Source organism: Hypomesus transpacificus, unplaced genomic scaffold (assembly GCF_021917145.1).
Source record: "Hypomesus transpacificus isolate Combined female unplaced genomic scaffold, fHypTra1 scaffold_146, whole genome shotgun sequence".
In the NCBI taxonomy this organism is placed as follows: Eukaryota; Metazoa; Chordata; class Actinopteri; order Osmeriformes; family Osmeridae; genus Hypomesus; species Hypomesus transpacificus.
This window is the reverse complement of record NW_025813717.1, coordinates 45,350-59,927: the sequence shown is the minus strand read 5'-3', so window position 1 is coordinate 59,927 and position 14,578 is coordinate 45,350. Positions and strand designations below refer to the sequence as shown.

Sequence of the window (14,578 nt, the reverse complement as noted above, 5' to 3'; positions counted from 1 at the left end):
TTTTGGTGTTTCAAAACCCATTGACACTGTATGACTATGTTTAGCTTGTGTTCTGCTCCTCTCTCTTACCAACCGTCTCTGGAGGAGGGGATCCCTCTCTGAATTGCTCCTCCCAAGGTTTCTTCCATTTTTTCTCCCGGTGGGAGTTTTTCTGGGAGTTTTTCCTTGTCTTCCTTGAGGGTTTAGGTTGGTTGAGGGGCAGTTCTATGGGCGCATGTGAAGCCCTCTGTGACATGCTTGCGTGTAAAAAGGGCTATACAAATAAATTTGATTTGATTTGATTTGATTTGATTTGTTACCAAGACAGCAGCTTGTCCAGTGTAATACCCAATCATTTGACATGATTCATGTTCCACTCAGTATTACACTAGTGTAGAGAAAATACTGTATGTGCTGATGTAGGGGGACATCTAGTGGTGAATGCCTCTGAATGAACTGAGTCTGACTGAGGTCTCTGTGTGTTACAGAATTACACAATGACCCCTGATCTTGAGTCTTCTCCTTTGACCTCTCTTACCCAGACCTCAAAAGTAAGGACGGGGCACGACACATCATCACCGGCTCCTTGGCTCAACTTCTGCTTAAGGTGTGCGTCTTTTTCTCTCTCTCTCCCTCTCCCTCTCTGTCTCTTGACCTGACCTCAGCATCACTCAGCATGACCGCAGCCTCCTACCCTGCAGCCCATAGGGCACACAGTAAACCAGCTGGCTCTCAATGGAGCTTCTCATTAGGTAGCTCCTGAATGTGTTTCTACTGTATGTGTGTACATGACAGTGTGTGTGTGTGTGTTTGCATATGCATCTATATCAGATGCATTTTAAATAAAGCTTATTTAAAATGCTTATTTTAAATATTTTAGCTTATTTGGGCCATGGCATAAAATGACGAGATAACATCATTCCACTGAATCATATCATCAGCACAAGTTTGAAAATAGTTTATTCAGCACACAGGAAAGTTTGAGGTGAAAGTGAAATCACAAGTTTCATTAGCCCCTCCCAAAAAATATTATTATTAAAAATATATATGTATATATATATAAAAAAAATCTTCATATTTTAAATCAAAATTTGTTAATTTCTCTTCCTAAAACCCACTAGAGGACACTATTTAAAAAGATATTTGCAAAAAAAAAAATTGTGGGGAAACATGCCCCCAGACCGCCCTAGTTTTGCTGGGTCACAGGAAAAATTATAGGTTTTATCTAGGGATTTAGTCCCCCCAAAAGTGGGAACCTAGATTCGCCGTGCTGACCTCAGCACTAAGGACGTGTCACAGCACATCACCAGCCAGCTCGTTGTCTCAACTCCTGCTGTTGAAACAGTTAAATCTGATTTTTAGGTTAGATTGTTAATTAGGGCTACTTATATTTTATATATTATTTTGTATTCCCCTTAGTATTAGCTAGACCCCCCTTAGTATTAGCTAGACTTTGCTCCTTGTATAGTTAGTCCACATATTTAAGTTCCAATATTCCTATATGTTTAATGTATGCACCTCCCCGCCAAAGTAAATTTCTTGTTTGTGCAAACATTCATGGCGAATAAAATCCCTTCTGATTCTGATCTTTTATGTGTGTGTGTGTGTGTGTGTGAGAGAGACGGCTGAAATCTTAAAAGGCATCCTCCGTACCATTGATGCTCCAAAGACTGTCATGGAGGACCATAAAGAGGTGAGACACTTTAGTAATTTGTGCTGCCTGTGCTCTAGAGATCTGACAACAGCACAGTTCAACTAATGATCTACAAGGTTTGTCTTGTGGAGTTCTGCCACTGTGTGGCTGCGAGACAATTTTGCCACTCTAGGATCCTTGTCAGAAGTTGTACCAAATGAAACAAACTTCAAATAGAGAAATAGTAATGACTGCAAGTGTTTTATTTTGCATGTTCCTTTATTATAACATTTTGGTCATTCCATTCCATTTTCCTTCTCTGCAACAGGCATTTTACTAACTGTACCGATAAACATATCATGTGTATGTAGATTACCTTTTATTTCATTGTTTATTATATTTCAAATCCAGTTTAGTGATGCATATTACATTTACATTTAGTCATTTAGCAGACGCTCTTATCCAGAGCGACTTACAGTAAGTACAGGGACATTCTCCCCAAGGCAAGTAGGGTGAAGTTCCTTGCCCAAGGACACAACGTCATGTCTTACTGGGAATCGAACTGGCAACCTTCAGATTACTAGCCCGATGCTCTACCCACTCAGCCACCTGACTCCCATTACACATATTCATTGGAATAATGTAGCTTAGCACAAGTTCAGTCAGTAAGACCATTCTGTCCCTCTACACACTCCCCCACTATAGGTGCTCTCTCCTTTTCCTCTACCTCAAAGCCTGGGCTGTCACCAGGGTTTCAGCTGTTCCATCAGCCGCTCACTTCTCTCCAATAGCTCAGTGACAAGCCTTCTTCTCTAGCCTATCATACTGCTGCCGAGCCTTTAAATATGTTTCTCTCCCTGCCTTCGTTCGTCCATGCTATCATTGTGAGCGCCCCTCCACCTCCCCGTCACCACCCGGTCTTCTTGGCTTCGTCTCCTGTCTGCCTCCTCTGCTTTTTGTCTGTCTGGGTCGTCAGCCCCCACCACCAGTGTCTGGACTCCATGGGGGATCTCTCTTCATGCTGCAAACAACCATTGATCACCTGATCTCCCCATACGGTCTAAGCACCAAACAGTATGTCAGTCTGAAACATATCTTATCCTTTGTACAATAAACAATCACTTTACTCATTCACTTGTTCCTTCTGATTGAAATGTTATTTGTTCTTTAATTCTAGATTTATGTTTAATAATCAGAGTGTCATTAATTCTAAGTCTGTTCAGTCATTGACAGGAGTGATGATCAGAGGAGAAGAGTTGTCACCTCCATCATTCACACAGGGACAGAAAAGGGGATAGAGTTTCTCAGTGAAGCTGCAGCCAGTGAAAGAGTAGATATGAGACCTGGCCTCCACATCATAAAAGGAGACCAGACCCTCCTCATAGTCAACAAACACCCCCACCTTCTGGGGCTTCTGTCTCAGGGAGAAGAGGACATCAGGATTAGCCCGAGCCTTGTACTGATCTCCATTTCTCAGACACACAGCCCAGTATCCATTCTCAGGAGTCACTGTGATCTTCCCCTTCCTGTTGATTGACTCTCTGACCACTCCCATTGTCCACTTGGTCTTCCCCTCAACCTGCACCTCATAGTAGAACCTCCCTGAGGAAAAACCCTGCTTTCCCAGGACATTAACACAACGACTAAACCTCTCTGGGTTGTCAGGATGGTCTGTCCATGCATTTCCATGTCTCACTTGTTTCCCATCCTCAGACAGGATGAGACGGATATGTGCTGTATCAGGGTCCAGAGTCACATCCACTGCATGCTGCTGAATCCTCTTCAGTTCAGTGTCAGACAGCTTCTCCATCTCTTTATTGAGTGTCTCCTCCAGCTGAGACACAGCTCTCCTCACTGCCCCCACACTCAGACCACTGTGGACACTGATCTCAGACCAGTCCTTGGTGTGGGGAGGGGTGCTCAGGGATGGGAAGCTCTGGAGCAGGTGGAGGTGGTCCTCAGTGTGTGAGAGCTGCTCCAGCTCAGTGCTTCTCCTCTTCAGCTCGGTGATCTCCACATCCAGATCTTTAATAAACCCTTCAGCCTGTTTCTCTGCTGCTTTCTGCTTCTCCTCAATCACCTCAATGAGCTCAGCCTGGCTTCTCTCAATGGAGCGCACCAGAGCAGTGAAGACCTGAACACTGTCTGATTTCTCTCTCTCTGCATCTCTCTTGCTGATCTCTACTGACAATGTGATCTCTTTGACCTTACTAGATCTTTCTTCCATCATTAGCTTTATTTCAGCCATCATCTGTCCCAGCTTAACCTTCCTCTGTTGAAAAACCTCTTCTAAAGTCATAAAACCATGGGTCTTGTGGTCTGTTGTCATGCACATGAGACACACACACATCTGGTCAGTCCTACAGAACAGCTCCAGGGGTCTCTCATGCTTCTGACACATCCTGTCCTCCAGGTTCTTCACAGGCTCAATCAACTTGTGTTTCTTAAAGGCTGCAACTCTCTGATGAGGCTCCAGGTGGGTCTCACAGTAAGAGGCCAGACACACGAGACAGGACTTCAGGGCCTTGAGCTTACTACCTGTACAGATGTCACATGACACTTCAGGTTTAGGAAGACGCAGGTCTGGACTGATGGTAGCCTTCAGTGGCTCTGACTTCCTGAACTGAGCAGCCATCTCAGAGATGAAAGTGTTGACATAGAGATCTGGTCTCTTATCAAAAGTCATTTTACACATTGGACATTGGCACAGGTCACTGTTGTCCCAGTACTTGGTGATACAGGCCTTGCAGCAGTTGTGTCCACATGGAATAGTGACAGGATCAGTGAACACATCCAGACAGATAGAGCACAGGAACTGATCTTCAGACAGGAGACTGCTGCAGGAAGCCATTTCTAGAATAAGAGAAAAAGGTAAATAAGGAATCTTGTGAACCTACAAACTCATCAAAACAACTGTAACATTAATGTTGCACATTTGGAGTATGGGGAAATTTGATTGTCTGTGTAACTACTTGTTGCATGGTCTGATTGACAATAAAGTTTACTTTGACTTTGATATTGTAAAAAACTTACTTTCATAAAAGGAGGAATAGCCTACATAAATTGTACAATTCAGAAATACTTCATGGAACACTGCTATAAATTTTACATTTCATTCATTTAGAAGAAGCTAAGTAAGTAACAAGAAGTAAGTAAGTAAATTACAAATGGTGCATATGGAAAATACAACAGAATATCAAGGATCAGAAGAGCATAGTTCAAAACAAGCAACAGTCTGTATTTTCTGTTCTCACCAGTTGGTACTTGGATTTGTGTGTATGAAATTACCGAAAATCTATCAAACAAAGCTAAGTCGTTTGTTTTTCCTGAGTTCAGAATCGCTTTCGTTTCAGTGAAATAATGAGAAGCTCCTCCCTTCTTGGTACTCTGTCCTGAACAAAGTTAACCCTTACATGGCTGAATTATTTAGCAAGCCAAAAGGAAAGACAGATTTCTTTAAAGCTCATGAAAATGAGACATTCCAGTGGATCCCTAACTTATTGTCTGATATGGATATGAACACTGCTAAGTGCTCAAAAGCAAAGAATTACAATAAATAAAGATAAGATAAATTCTGTGACATTCTCAAATATTGTCAATATTCCACATATTAATTTAAAATATTGTTGTCCTAATGCTCTTTCCAACATACATTATTCTCTTTACTTCTCCTCTCTGTAGATTTGATATCAATAACACTCCCATCCAGTTGGAGAGACACATTCCTGACTCTCTCATCCCCTTTGTACAGTACAGTATGGTTCCCAGCAGCACTTTTCCATGGTGATCATGACAAATGTTTAAGATTTCTGTCCATTAGTAATAGTTCATGCTGGGGACCACTGGAAAGATCCTGACAGGAGCGGAAGATGAGACAAAATGATCCTGACCGCAACACAACTACTAGACACTTGACTTCCTCAAGTTGTTTGAACTAAAATACGAAACATGCTACCAAGAGATAGCTTGTGCTGGAGAGAGAGGCAGTGAATGGGAGAGATTGAGAGAGATAAAAATAGAGATCAATAAAAAGTTAAGACAGAGAGAGACAGTGGTGAATGGAAGTGAACATAAGTGTGTGTAAGATGTGTTTATGCGTGTGTGCAGAGTGAGCATGTGTATGTTATCTACATTTCAGTCAAGATACTCTTCACTGATCTGAACGTTCTGCCTTGGAGCAGCTAGCATAGCACAATCTTAGCACATCAAACTTAAGGTTTAGACTTTTTAACAAACAAAGTCAACAGGCTTCACAGAGCATTAACAACATCCTGTAGTGATGATCCGGAAGACAGTATGGAGAAGCTGGGGATGGTGGAGGGTGGCAGCAACAGCAAAATATGCAGGTACACAGTAACACATGATGTGTGAGCATGTGTGTCTGGGTCTGTGAAGGTATGCAGTATTCAAGTCGTCTAATGCTGGGTACTCACTAAAGGATTTTAAAATCTTTTAAGATTTTCAAATGTGAGAGACCACAAACAAAAAAATATGTGGGTGTTTGTCCTCGGGGTTCCCCCCACACATCAGGATTTCTGATCGTAAATACTGAATATTTACGATTCTTCCGAGCAAGTTCGTTCACTCTTAACACACCTCACACCAAGGGAAAATCTGAAGACATTTTTTATTTAGATAATCGGGACATTACCTAGGATTGGCGTGACATAACATAGGATTGTCGGAAGGGGGAAATCGGTTCAAATCAGCCCGATTATCTTGTGGTGTGTACCCAGCATTAGGGGGAAGGTAGAAACCTTCAATTAACACACCTGCAGGTGATTGTGTGAGTGACATCAGCTGATGACATGACGCACAGTCTGAATGCCATGCCAGAACTAGCTCCACCATTTATGATGCACTAGAAAAACCTTAGTGGTCATTGCACCTCTCATGTTCCTGAATTCATGACCACTCTCAGACTAGAGAGATCAAAGTTGGAGCTCTTCTGGTAGTCATGACAAGGGACGTTTAGCCAGTACTTTCTCCTGACCCCGAACATCTATCAACCCTGACACATAGAAAGAATCTACTCTTATTTGTAGAAAGCTTACATAAGAACATACTAACTTGTATCCAATGACTAGTTTTATTGATTTGTGAATAATGTAAGCACACAGGAAATCCCAATTTCTTCCACACCTGCAATGGACATAAAAGTGAACGAACATCAGATCCACTAACATGGTCGAGAATAATTCACATCTAAACAATTGCACACTATATATTTCCTCATATCTCCGCTGCTTTTAAGAGACAAAGTCTCTAGTTCTACAGTTTGAACAAATCTTTGAAAGTCTGACATTTTCAACTATGGAGTTACAAGGAAAAGCACACATTTTGTGGGTTCAGTCTATTACTATGATTGTGCCAGGATTCAAAATATACTTGTATGTAAAAATTGTCTTTCAACAAGTGTAGTGTTACCATGATCTGGCTAGTTGACTTCTACAGGCTGCTCTCTGTTGTGATTACAAGGGGGGGCACTGTTTTATTGAAGATTCCCTTAAATGTGTCTATTCATATATGCATTACTGACAGTGGCAAGGTCCACAGCGAAGTGACTCTGGAATCTGGGGGCAAGACTGAATTTAGAGGTTCTAATGACGCATCGTCTATCCGGAGTTCGTTCTTAACATCCACATTCTTATAAATGAAAACAAATGTATTTAAAATGTTGTCTTAATTGAAGTGTTATCTTTCTTTCAGGTTGTACAATAGAGGAATAGTTGTTGCTAGCTATTCCTTTAATTTTTAAAAAGTTTCAACTATTACACCCAGTTGGTGAACAATCATAATTAATATTTTACACAGACAAATAGCATTTGTTCCACTGTGGCTAGGTGCATGAAAATGGCACCTTTCATTTGACTTCTTCATATCATCCCTCCCCCCTCACGCACACACACACACACACACACACACATACAAACAGACACTCACACATTCTATGACGGTGGAGGGGGTGGATGGGCCCTTCGGCCCCAGGCAGGGGGAGGCGGAGGTGGGGCTGAGCCGTGGTGGTGGGGCAGAGGACCACCTCTGGAGGGCGGGGGTGGGGGGGCTGAGCCGTGGTGGGGGGACGGGGGCGGAGCACCATATCTGGAGGGCGGGGGTGGGGGGGCTGGAGAACATGAGAAGAGGAGGAGCTTGGTTCAGTACGACAAGCAAACATCACACTTTCTTCACATTGTGCTTCAAAACGGCCTGAAGAGCTGTTCATATCATTTATCTAACCATGCAGTTCAAAAAGCAGGCCACTAGGGGCATAACCTCCATGTCACACGACTTACCAACCCTGACGCAGCAATTTACAGAGACCTTAAAAGTCTGACTGACTGTGTATTGGGATAGGGATTAATATGGATCAACCCTGTAGCAACACTGTATTACCATGGAAGGTCATTATAAGGTCATTGATTACTATAGTCGATTGCTCACATGGCAAAAGCATGCAGACAGACCTACCACTCCACCTGGGGGGACCTGAGGGACATAATCACACTGGTTAACAGTAAACTAGACCTCACAGGTTAACAGTAGACCTACACTAGCCCTCACAGGTTTACAACAGACCTAGTCCTCACAGGTTAACAGTAGACCTACACTAGCCCTCACAGGTTTACAACAGACCTAGTCCTCACAGGTTAACAGTAGACCTACACTAGCCCTCACAGGTTTACAACAAACCTAGACTAGACCACACAGGTTAACAGTAGACCAATATTGATAGATATGGAGGTACTGGTTTGAAACAGATGCCACGTGATCAAATATTCATCTGTACACTGGCTGGGGTGGAAACGATGGTTTGACAGATTTATTCCATATTGAACCATGGTGCTACTCATAACATTACCTTTGTTTGCTATGTGGTTTACATCCTGCCATCATCCTCTGAACACACATCCTCTGAACACACACACACCCTCTCTGGTCCTCACTGGAGATTCTGACCTTGTCTCCGGAGTTCGTTCTTGACGGCCTCCACTCCTCCCTTCTTCTCAATGAAGTCGTAGATGACCTTGGATGTCTCCTTGTCCTTCAGCTGGGCCTCCGAGATGCCACACATGTCAAACAGGTTCTTCAGCTCTGGGTCCAGGTTGTTCAACTGTGAGGAACAGAAGTAAACAGGTTAGAGCCTGACTGGGTAAGAACATCTATAAGAACTTGAATGGGTTAGAACTTCCCTTAAGCATAACCTGGATCGTTACTAGACTCCAGAGGGAAAAGGAACTTATTGAGTGTGTCTCCTAGTATTCTCTTTTCCAGGGCAGGACATTTTAACATTCACCCAGCCCCCCCCCCCAAACAATATCCAGACAAGACCACCACATATATTGCCATTGTATCCATTGTGGCATAATAAGCCATACTCACATCAAATCCTATGTTGGGGTCCCAGCCTACATGTCCAATGTGCCTGGAGGGAAACACAAGAGGGAGAGAGGCCTTAACACGATGTCAAAATAAACCTGGACCAGTCACCTACCAACAGAGCCATGTTTCACCACTGATGCTGAGACTCGCTGGACCTGGAGGAGGTCCAGAGGATGGAACGATGCATCATGGGAAAATCTTTAGCCCCCCCCCCCCAACTCACTGGAAGTTGCTTGGTGTGCCGATGTCAGCCTTGGTCTGTCTCTTCTTCTTCTTCTTGCCCTTCACCTTGTCCTCCTCCTTGGTAAAGGAAGAGTGCACACCGGCGTTGTTGACCTGGGAATTGCTTCGTAGGGGGAATGCGTTTGCTGCTCCCTGCTCGGATGTCGAGACGATGTCTCCGTTGGGTGCGGCAGGGAGCCGCTGCGAGCAGACCCATTATGCCAAATTCAAGTATTACAATCATGTATTGTACCGTGTGCAATCAAGTATCAAGTAAATAACACTACTGAGTCATCCTGCATAAGCCATACGTGGAAGTCATTACTAGAGAATGTGATTATGAATATCATTTTAATATCTAATTGTCGGATTGTAATTATTTTTGTAATCTAAGTTACCATGTCATGGTACCGTTCTGTGGTCTGTCTCAGTGCACATCTGACACACACATACCTGGTCAGTCCTACAGAACAGCTCCAGGGGTCTCTCATGCTCCTGACACATCCTGTCCTCCAGATTCTCCACAGGGTCGACCAGTTTGTGTTTTGTCAAGGCTGCAATTCTCTGATGAGGCTCCAGGTGAGTCTCACAGTAAGAGACCAGACACACCAGACAGGACTTCAGGGCCTTGAGCTTGGTACTTGTACAGATGTCACATGACACTTCTCCAGATCTGGCTGGTCGTAGGTATTGGCTGTTGGGTTTACCTTTCACTGACTTTATGAACTTAGCAGCCATCTCAGAGATGAAAGTGTTGACACGAAGCTCAGGTCTCCTATAGAACTTCTCCTTACACATGGGACATTGACACAGGTCACAGCTGTCCCAGTACTTAGTGATACAGGCCTTGCAGAAGTTGTGTCCACATGGAGTAGAGACAGGATCAGTGAACACATCCAGACAGATAGAACACAGGAATTGCTCTTCAGTCAGGAGACTACTGCAGGAAGCCATTTTTTCACTGGAAAGATAGATCAAAAGTGAAACCATGAAAGCTAAGCTCAGTCAGTGAGTCATTTGTTACGTGGCAGTTTTTTTTATTTAGAATTGTTCAAGAAACAGTGATAAATACAGTCATGTGACATTAGTTCAAGTGTTTCATTGTCAGATGCACAGAACAGCATGGGGTCAGACTGGGCACTGAAATTCTTAGGACAAGACAACTCAAAGCAACCTGGCATAACATAACATACAAGTACACGGAACATAGATTACATCTGTGATAAGCTCGAATATAGTAAACCTCCTCATATATAAATAATGTACAATATTCCATACATTATACTAAACCTCTAAATACACATAATACACATAATAACCTATACTAACCTTATAAATCTATACTAATTATTCACACTTATGATTCACATTACTGCATTGTATGCCTTAACGTGAATATACTTTCATGATATAAAAAAAACTACAAGACAAAATGAAGTCCTTGAAATTCAGACTACTCACCTGTATATTTTAATATTGATATTCTCCTCTAACTGGTGGATACTTGTAGAAAACAGATTCTTGTTATGTGCGTCTGTTCAGTGCTGCGGTACTGTAAGTCTCTCCACTTCAGTTTCTCTTCAGTGAGTTGAGGTAACAATGATCCTCCTACCTAGTTCTTCTACAGTACTACAGTGCAAACTGTTTACCCTTTACTGACTAGATAGATTACCAGTAAAGACCAGAATGTGTGGGTGTGGTTGATCAGTGAGCACATTATACTGTACAAAAGAGATAGAGAAAAGTGAGTTTTCTCAGCTCAACAGAGTATATGCTCAACGCTTGTTTACCTGGCGGATTAGCAGCAAGGAAGAGGAGTGTTTGCGTACAGTAGAACTCAAATCTTTATGGTTACATTAACAGTCTCTTCTGACCTTTAATTTCGTCCTTCTACCTCACTTTTCAATCATCTCATCCTTTTTGGTTTTTGTAGTTGAACCTGTTTTGAGCCTGGAGCAATGTGGGTGTTGACACACAAACACACACACACACAGACACACACAGTCACGCACTTACTGTACACATGAAGACTTGCACACACATTCTGATCATTGATTAGAAAAGATTATCTATCTCTTGAGATATTGCCATTTTTTGTGTTTGTTTTCTTGCTTCACTCCTCCTATAGTTTCTATGAGTTTTGGAAGTCAACTTTGTCATGTTTTTCATACTTTAGAGCACATTCTTAACTGTGTGGTACAGTACATTCATGTACAGGCTAAACTTTATCTGGATATAAGTCAAAGTGGAGCATACTCATCTATAAAAAATGCAAGGTTCAGGTTTTTTGAAGTAGAACGATTGTTTGTTAAACTTCTCATCTAAAATATGTCTACAGATTTGTGATTGGGGCTTTTTCTGTCCACTAATCTGTTTGGCAGCCCTCTGACTGACAGCTTCAAACAGACCAGTTATATGGTAGGATAAAGACAGACTCTAACCCAGTCCTATACTGTAGGTAGGTTTGGTTGTGTTATATAGAGGTGCTGGAGCAGAATAGCTTACCTATTAAAATGATTGTACTCGCCGTGAAATGTATTATTGTTGCTTGCTTTTTCCACAGGTACACTCTGGCACTTTTGAGTTTCATGCTGTTTCATTGTAACTTGTCTAACTACATGCTCTTATGGTTTTTCTCTTTGGGACTTATTTAGTTTTCACAATGTATGCTTCATGTTTGGCTACCCACAATTTTTCTCGTTGTTATGATCAGTGACCTATGCACTTTTATAATACGGGTGGATGAAATCAAGCATTCTGATTGGTTGAGAGGGAGTTCCAGGGTATGTATTATGTAAGGGATAATGCCCGACGAGGTGTCCAATATCACCTGATAATGGACGATGCGGAGGCGTGAACCGTTCGACGCGCAGCGTCGGGCCTAACAGCACCCTGGAACACGTACTTTATTGACGATAATGTACTGTCTCTCGTACCTTATTGGTTAATTGTAAAGCTCTCTCTTGGAAGTCGCTTTGGATAAAAGTCTGCTAAATGCATAAATGTAATGCAAATGAACGAATAAAGTCTGATGCATCATGGGTAATGTGGTGTGAAGTGCACAGCCTAGCAGTATCAATACCTCTCCCATGTCAGGAGACTGACCACATATGAGCAAAGCTAGTTCAGGCATGGCACTCGGGCAGCGCGTCCTCCGCTTCATTAACTACACCTGTGTTAGCCAGCATTAGCCCATTGAGCCACGTCCGATAAGGCAGCATTAAAAGGCTGTGCGGATACGCACACACTCGCGACCGGTGAGTTCTTCAGAGGATCAGACATAAATGTACAGGATGCAGCAGTTTACTGAAAAAACTGCAAATACATTCTGATCCCAGGACACTAGAACACATAATCAACCACCAGCCCTTGACTTTACTATCATACATCCTATTGTATGTTTGTTACGGCCTATAGGGCCTTGTCTGCCCTGTTGTGTTTGCCCCTCCCTCTCGTTTTCCCCCCTATCGTTATCTGCAGGTGGCTGTCCGCGATTGGCCGGGATCGTCGTGCTCCATCCGGGGTCCGCCCAATCACGTTCCCGTCCGTCTATCCCGCTGCCTTTTAAAAACGCGGAACTGGCCTCCGATCGCCAGCCAGCCATCCGTGTTCTGTGTACACTGTCGAACAGTTGTTTTTCAGCTTTGTCTGTTTAGTCCGTGTTAAGTCTGAATCGTTTGTGTTTCATGGTTTCTTCTTGTTTGTTGGTCGCTCACAGGTGGAGTTTCTCAGTGAAGGTGCAGCCAGGGAGAGAGTAGATATGAGACCTGGCCTCCACATCATAAAAGGAGACCAGACCCTCCACATAGTCCAAAAACACCCCCACCTTCTGGGGCTTCTGTGTCAGGGAGAGGCGGCGCAGAGTAGAGGTGGTGCAAGCTATGTACCCCTTGCCCTCCCTCAAAGCTATGGACCAGTAACGAATGAGAGGGTCCAATGTGATCATCCCCTTGCGTTTGACCGACTCAGCAGCCACACCCAGATCCCACTCAGTCTTCCCCTCCACCTGCACCTCATAGTAGACCCTCCCCGAGGAGAAGCCCTGCTCTCCCAGCACGTTCACACCTCTATCAAACCTAGCAGGGAGCTCAGGGAGACTCTTTCGCATTTGCCCGTATCGAACCTGCTTCCCATCCTCAGACAGGATGAGTTGAGGGGTTCGCTGTGTCAGGGTCCAGAGTCTCATCTACTGCGTACTGCTCAATCCTCCTCAGTTCTGCTTGGCACAGCTTCCTCATCTCCATCGCGAGGGTCTCCTCCTGCTGAGACACAGCTCTCCTCACCGCCCCCACGCTCAGGTCGCTGTAGACGCTGACCCCAGACCAGTCCTCGGTGTGTGGAGGGGTCTCACGGTCGGGAAACTCTGGATGACGTGGACGAGGTTGTCGGTGTGGAGGAGTTCGTCCAGCTCTTCGTTCCTCCTCTTGAGCTCCGAGATCTCCTCCCGCAGCTCGTGGACGATCCTCTCCGCCTCTCTCTCGGCTTTCTTGTGCTTCTCCGTGATCGTCCCGACGAGCTTGGCGTGGCTCTTCTCTATGGAGCGCACCAGGGCCGTGAAGACCTCAACGCTGTCGGAGATCTCCCTCTCGGAGTCTCTCTTGCTGGTCTCTACCGACAGTTTGATCTCCTGAAGCTTCTTCGCCCTCTCGTGGATCAGCTGTTGGACTTCCGCGACCCCCAGCTGAACCTTCCTCCCCTCACACTCGTCCTCTAGACTGAGGAAGTAGTGAAACCTGTGGTCGGTCTCCGGGCAGATTGGACACGCGCACGTCTTGTCGGTCCTGCAGAAGAGCTCCAACAGCTTGTTGTGCTTCTTACACAGCCAGTCCTCCAGGTTCTCCACAGGCTCCATCAGCTTGTGTGTCTTCAGGGGCGATGTGATGAGCCTCCAGGTGAGTCTCACAGTAGGAGGTCTGACACACCAGACAGGACTTCAGGGCCTTTGAGTTTCCCCCACAGGAGAACAGCAGGGATGCGGTTTTCAGACTCCTAACTCTCAGTAAGTGTTATGTCATGCTGTGCTGTGGAGATGAAGCCTGGTCACGCAGTGATGAATCCGCGTTCTTTTCGTTGATCTCGTATCTTGCACCAGAACCGGTTTCCAACTCTTTTCTCATTCCTTTCCTTGAACTGGGCTTTTCATGTGTTTATTCTTAACCTGTGTGTGTGTGTGTGTGTGTGTAAGAGAGAGAGATGGACAGGAAGAGGAGCAGGGATGGGTACTACCTGCTGGGTGATGGGGTTTCTGTCTCCAGCAATATGACCATCTGAATAAATATACCATGCCTGTTGTCCCTGCGTCTGCACAGCCGGTCCCCCCTCTCACCTGCCTAAGAAGAGACCCTGCTTCCATGACCTATTCAT

At 44.2% G+C, this 14,578-nt stretch overlaps 3 protein-coding genes across 6 annotated transcripts; all 3 read right to left on the bottom strand.

Moving 5' to 3' along the window:
- Positions 1-2,138: 2,138 nt before the first annotated feature.
- On the bottom strand, positions 2,139-7,636 carry LOC124488573 (zinc finger protein RFP-like). Of its 2 annotated transcripts, none has more exons than XM_047051268.1 (2): positions 7,556-7,636; positions 2,139-4,465 (listed from the first exon to the last, which is right to left on the bottom strand). In XM_047051268.1, exon 2 carries the CDS (start codon positions 4,461-4,463, stop codon positions 2,832-2,834), a length of 1,632 nt encoding a protein of 543 aa, XP_046907224.1. In that variant the 5' UTR covers positions 4,464-4,465; positions 7,556-7,636; the 3' UTR covers positions 2,139-2,831. The 2 variants fall into 2 exon arrangements, with proteins under 2 accessions (XP_046907224.1, XP_046907223.1); XM_047051267.1 differs by lacking the exon at positions 7,556-7,636 and adding an exon at positions 4,867-5,538 and having other exon boundaries at positions 2,140-4,465.
- On the bottom strand, positions 5,636-11,108 carry waslb (WASP like actin nucleation promoting factor b). Of its 3 annotated transcripts, none has more exons than XM_047051271.1 (6): positions 10,676-11,108; positions 9,668-10,175; positions 9,216-9,427; positions 8,993-9,035; positions 8,570-8,723; positions 5,636-7,736 (listed from the first exon to the last, which is right to left on the bottom strand). In XM_047051271.1, the coding sequence occupies exons 2-6, from the start codon at positions 10,166-10,168 to the stop codon at positions 7,561-7,563; spliced, it is 1,086 nt and encodes a 361-aa protein (XP_046907227.1). In that variant the 5' UTR covers positions 10,169-10,175; positions 10,676-11,108; the 3' UTR covers positions 5,636-7,560. The 3 variants fall into 3 exon arrangements, with proteins under 3 accessions (XP_046907227.1, XP_046907228.1, XP_046907229.1); XM_047051272.1 differs by having other exon boundaries at positions 5,646-7,736; positions 9,216-9,415; positions 10,676-11,101; XM_047051273.1 differs by lacking the exon at positions 5,636-7,736 and adding an exon at positions 7,759-8,098.
- A 2,038-nt stretch (positions 11,109-13,146) lies between these two features.
- On the bottom strand, positions 13,147-14,578 carry LOC124488578 (tripartite motif-containing protein 29-like). The gene is made up of 2 exons (XM_047051275.1): positions 14,541-14,578; positions 13,147-14,127 (listed from the first exon to the last, which is right to left on the bottom strand). Exons 1-2 carry the CDS (start codon positions 14,576-14,578, stop codon positions 13,509-13,511), a joined length of 657 nt encoding a protein of 218 aa, XP_046907231.1. The 3' UTR covers positions 13,147-13,508.

Coding starts and splice junctions, on each gene's coding strand:
- LOC124488573 (XM_047051268.1), bottom strand. CDS start 4,463: ATGGCTTCCTGCAGCAGTCTCCTGTCTGAAGATCAGTTCCTGTGCTCT.
- waslb (XM_047051271.1), bottom strand. CDS start 10,168: ATGGCTTCCTGCAGTAGTCTCCTGACTGAAGAGCAATTCCTGTGTTCT. Junction 9,036..9,215: donor GGCACACCAAGCAACTTCCA/GTGAGTTGGGGG, acceptor GTTTCCCTCCAG/GCACATTGGACATGTAGGCT. Junction 8,724..8,992: donor ACCCCAACATAGGATTTGAT/GTGAGTATGGCT, acceptor TGTTCCTCACAG/TTGAACAACCTGGACCCAGA.
- LOC124488578 (XM_047051275.1), bottom strand. CDS start 14,578: ATGAATAGGTCATGGAAGCAGGGTCTCTTCTTAGGCAG. Junction 14,128..14,540: donor CAGGGTCTCTTCTTAGGCAG/GTGAGAGGGGGG, acceptor CTGGTGTGTCAG/ACCTCCTACTGTGAGACTCA.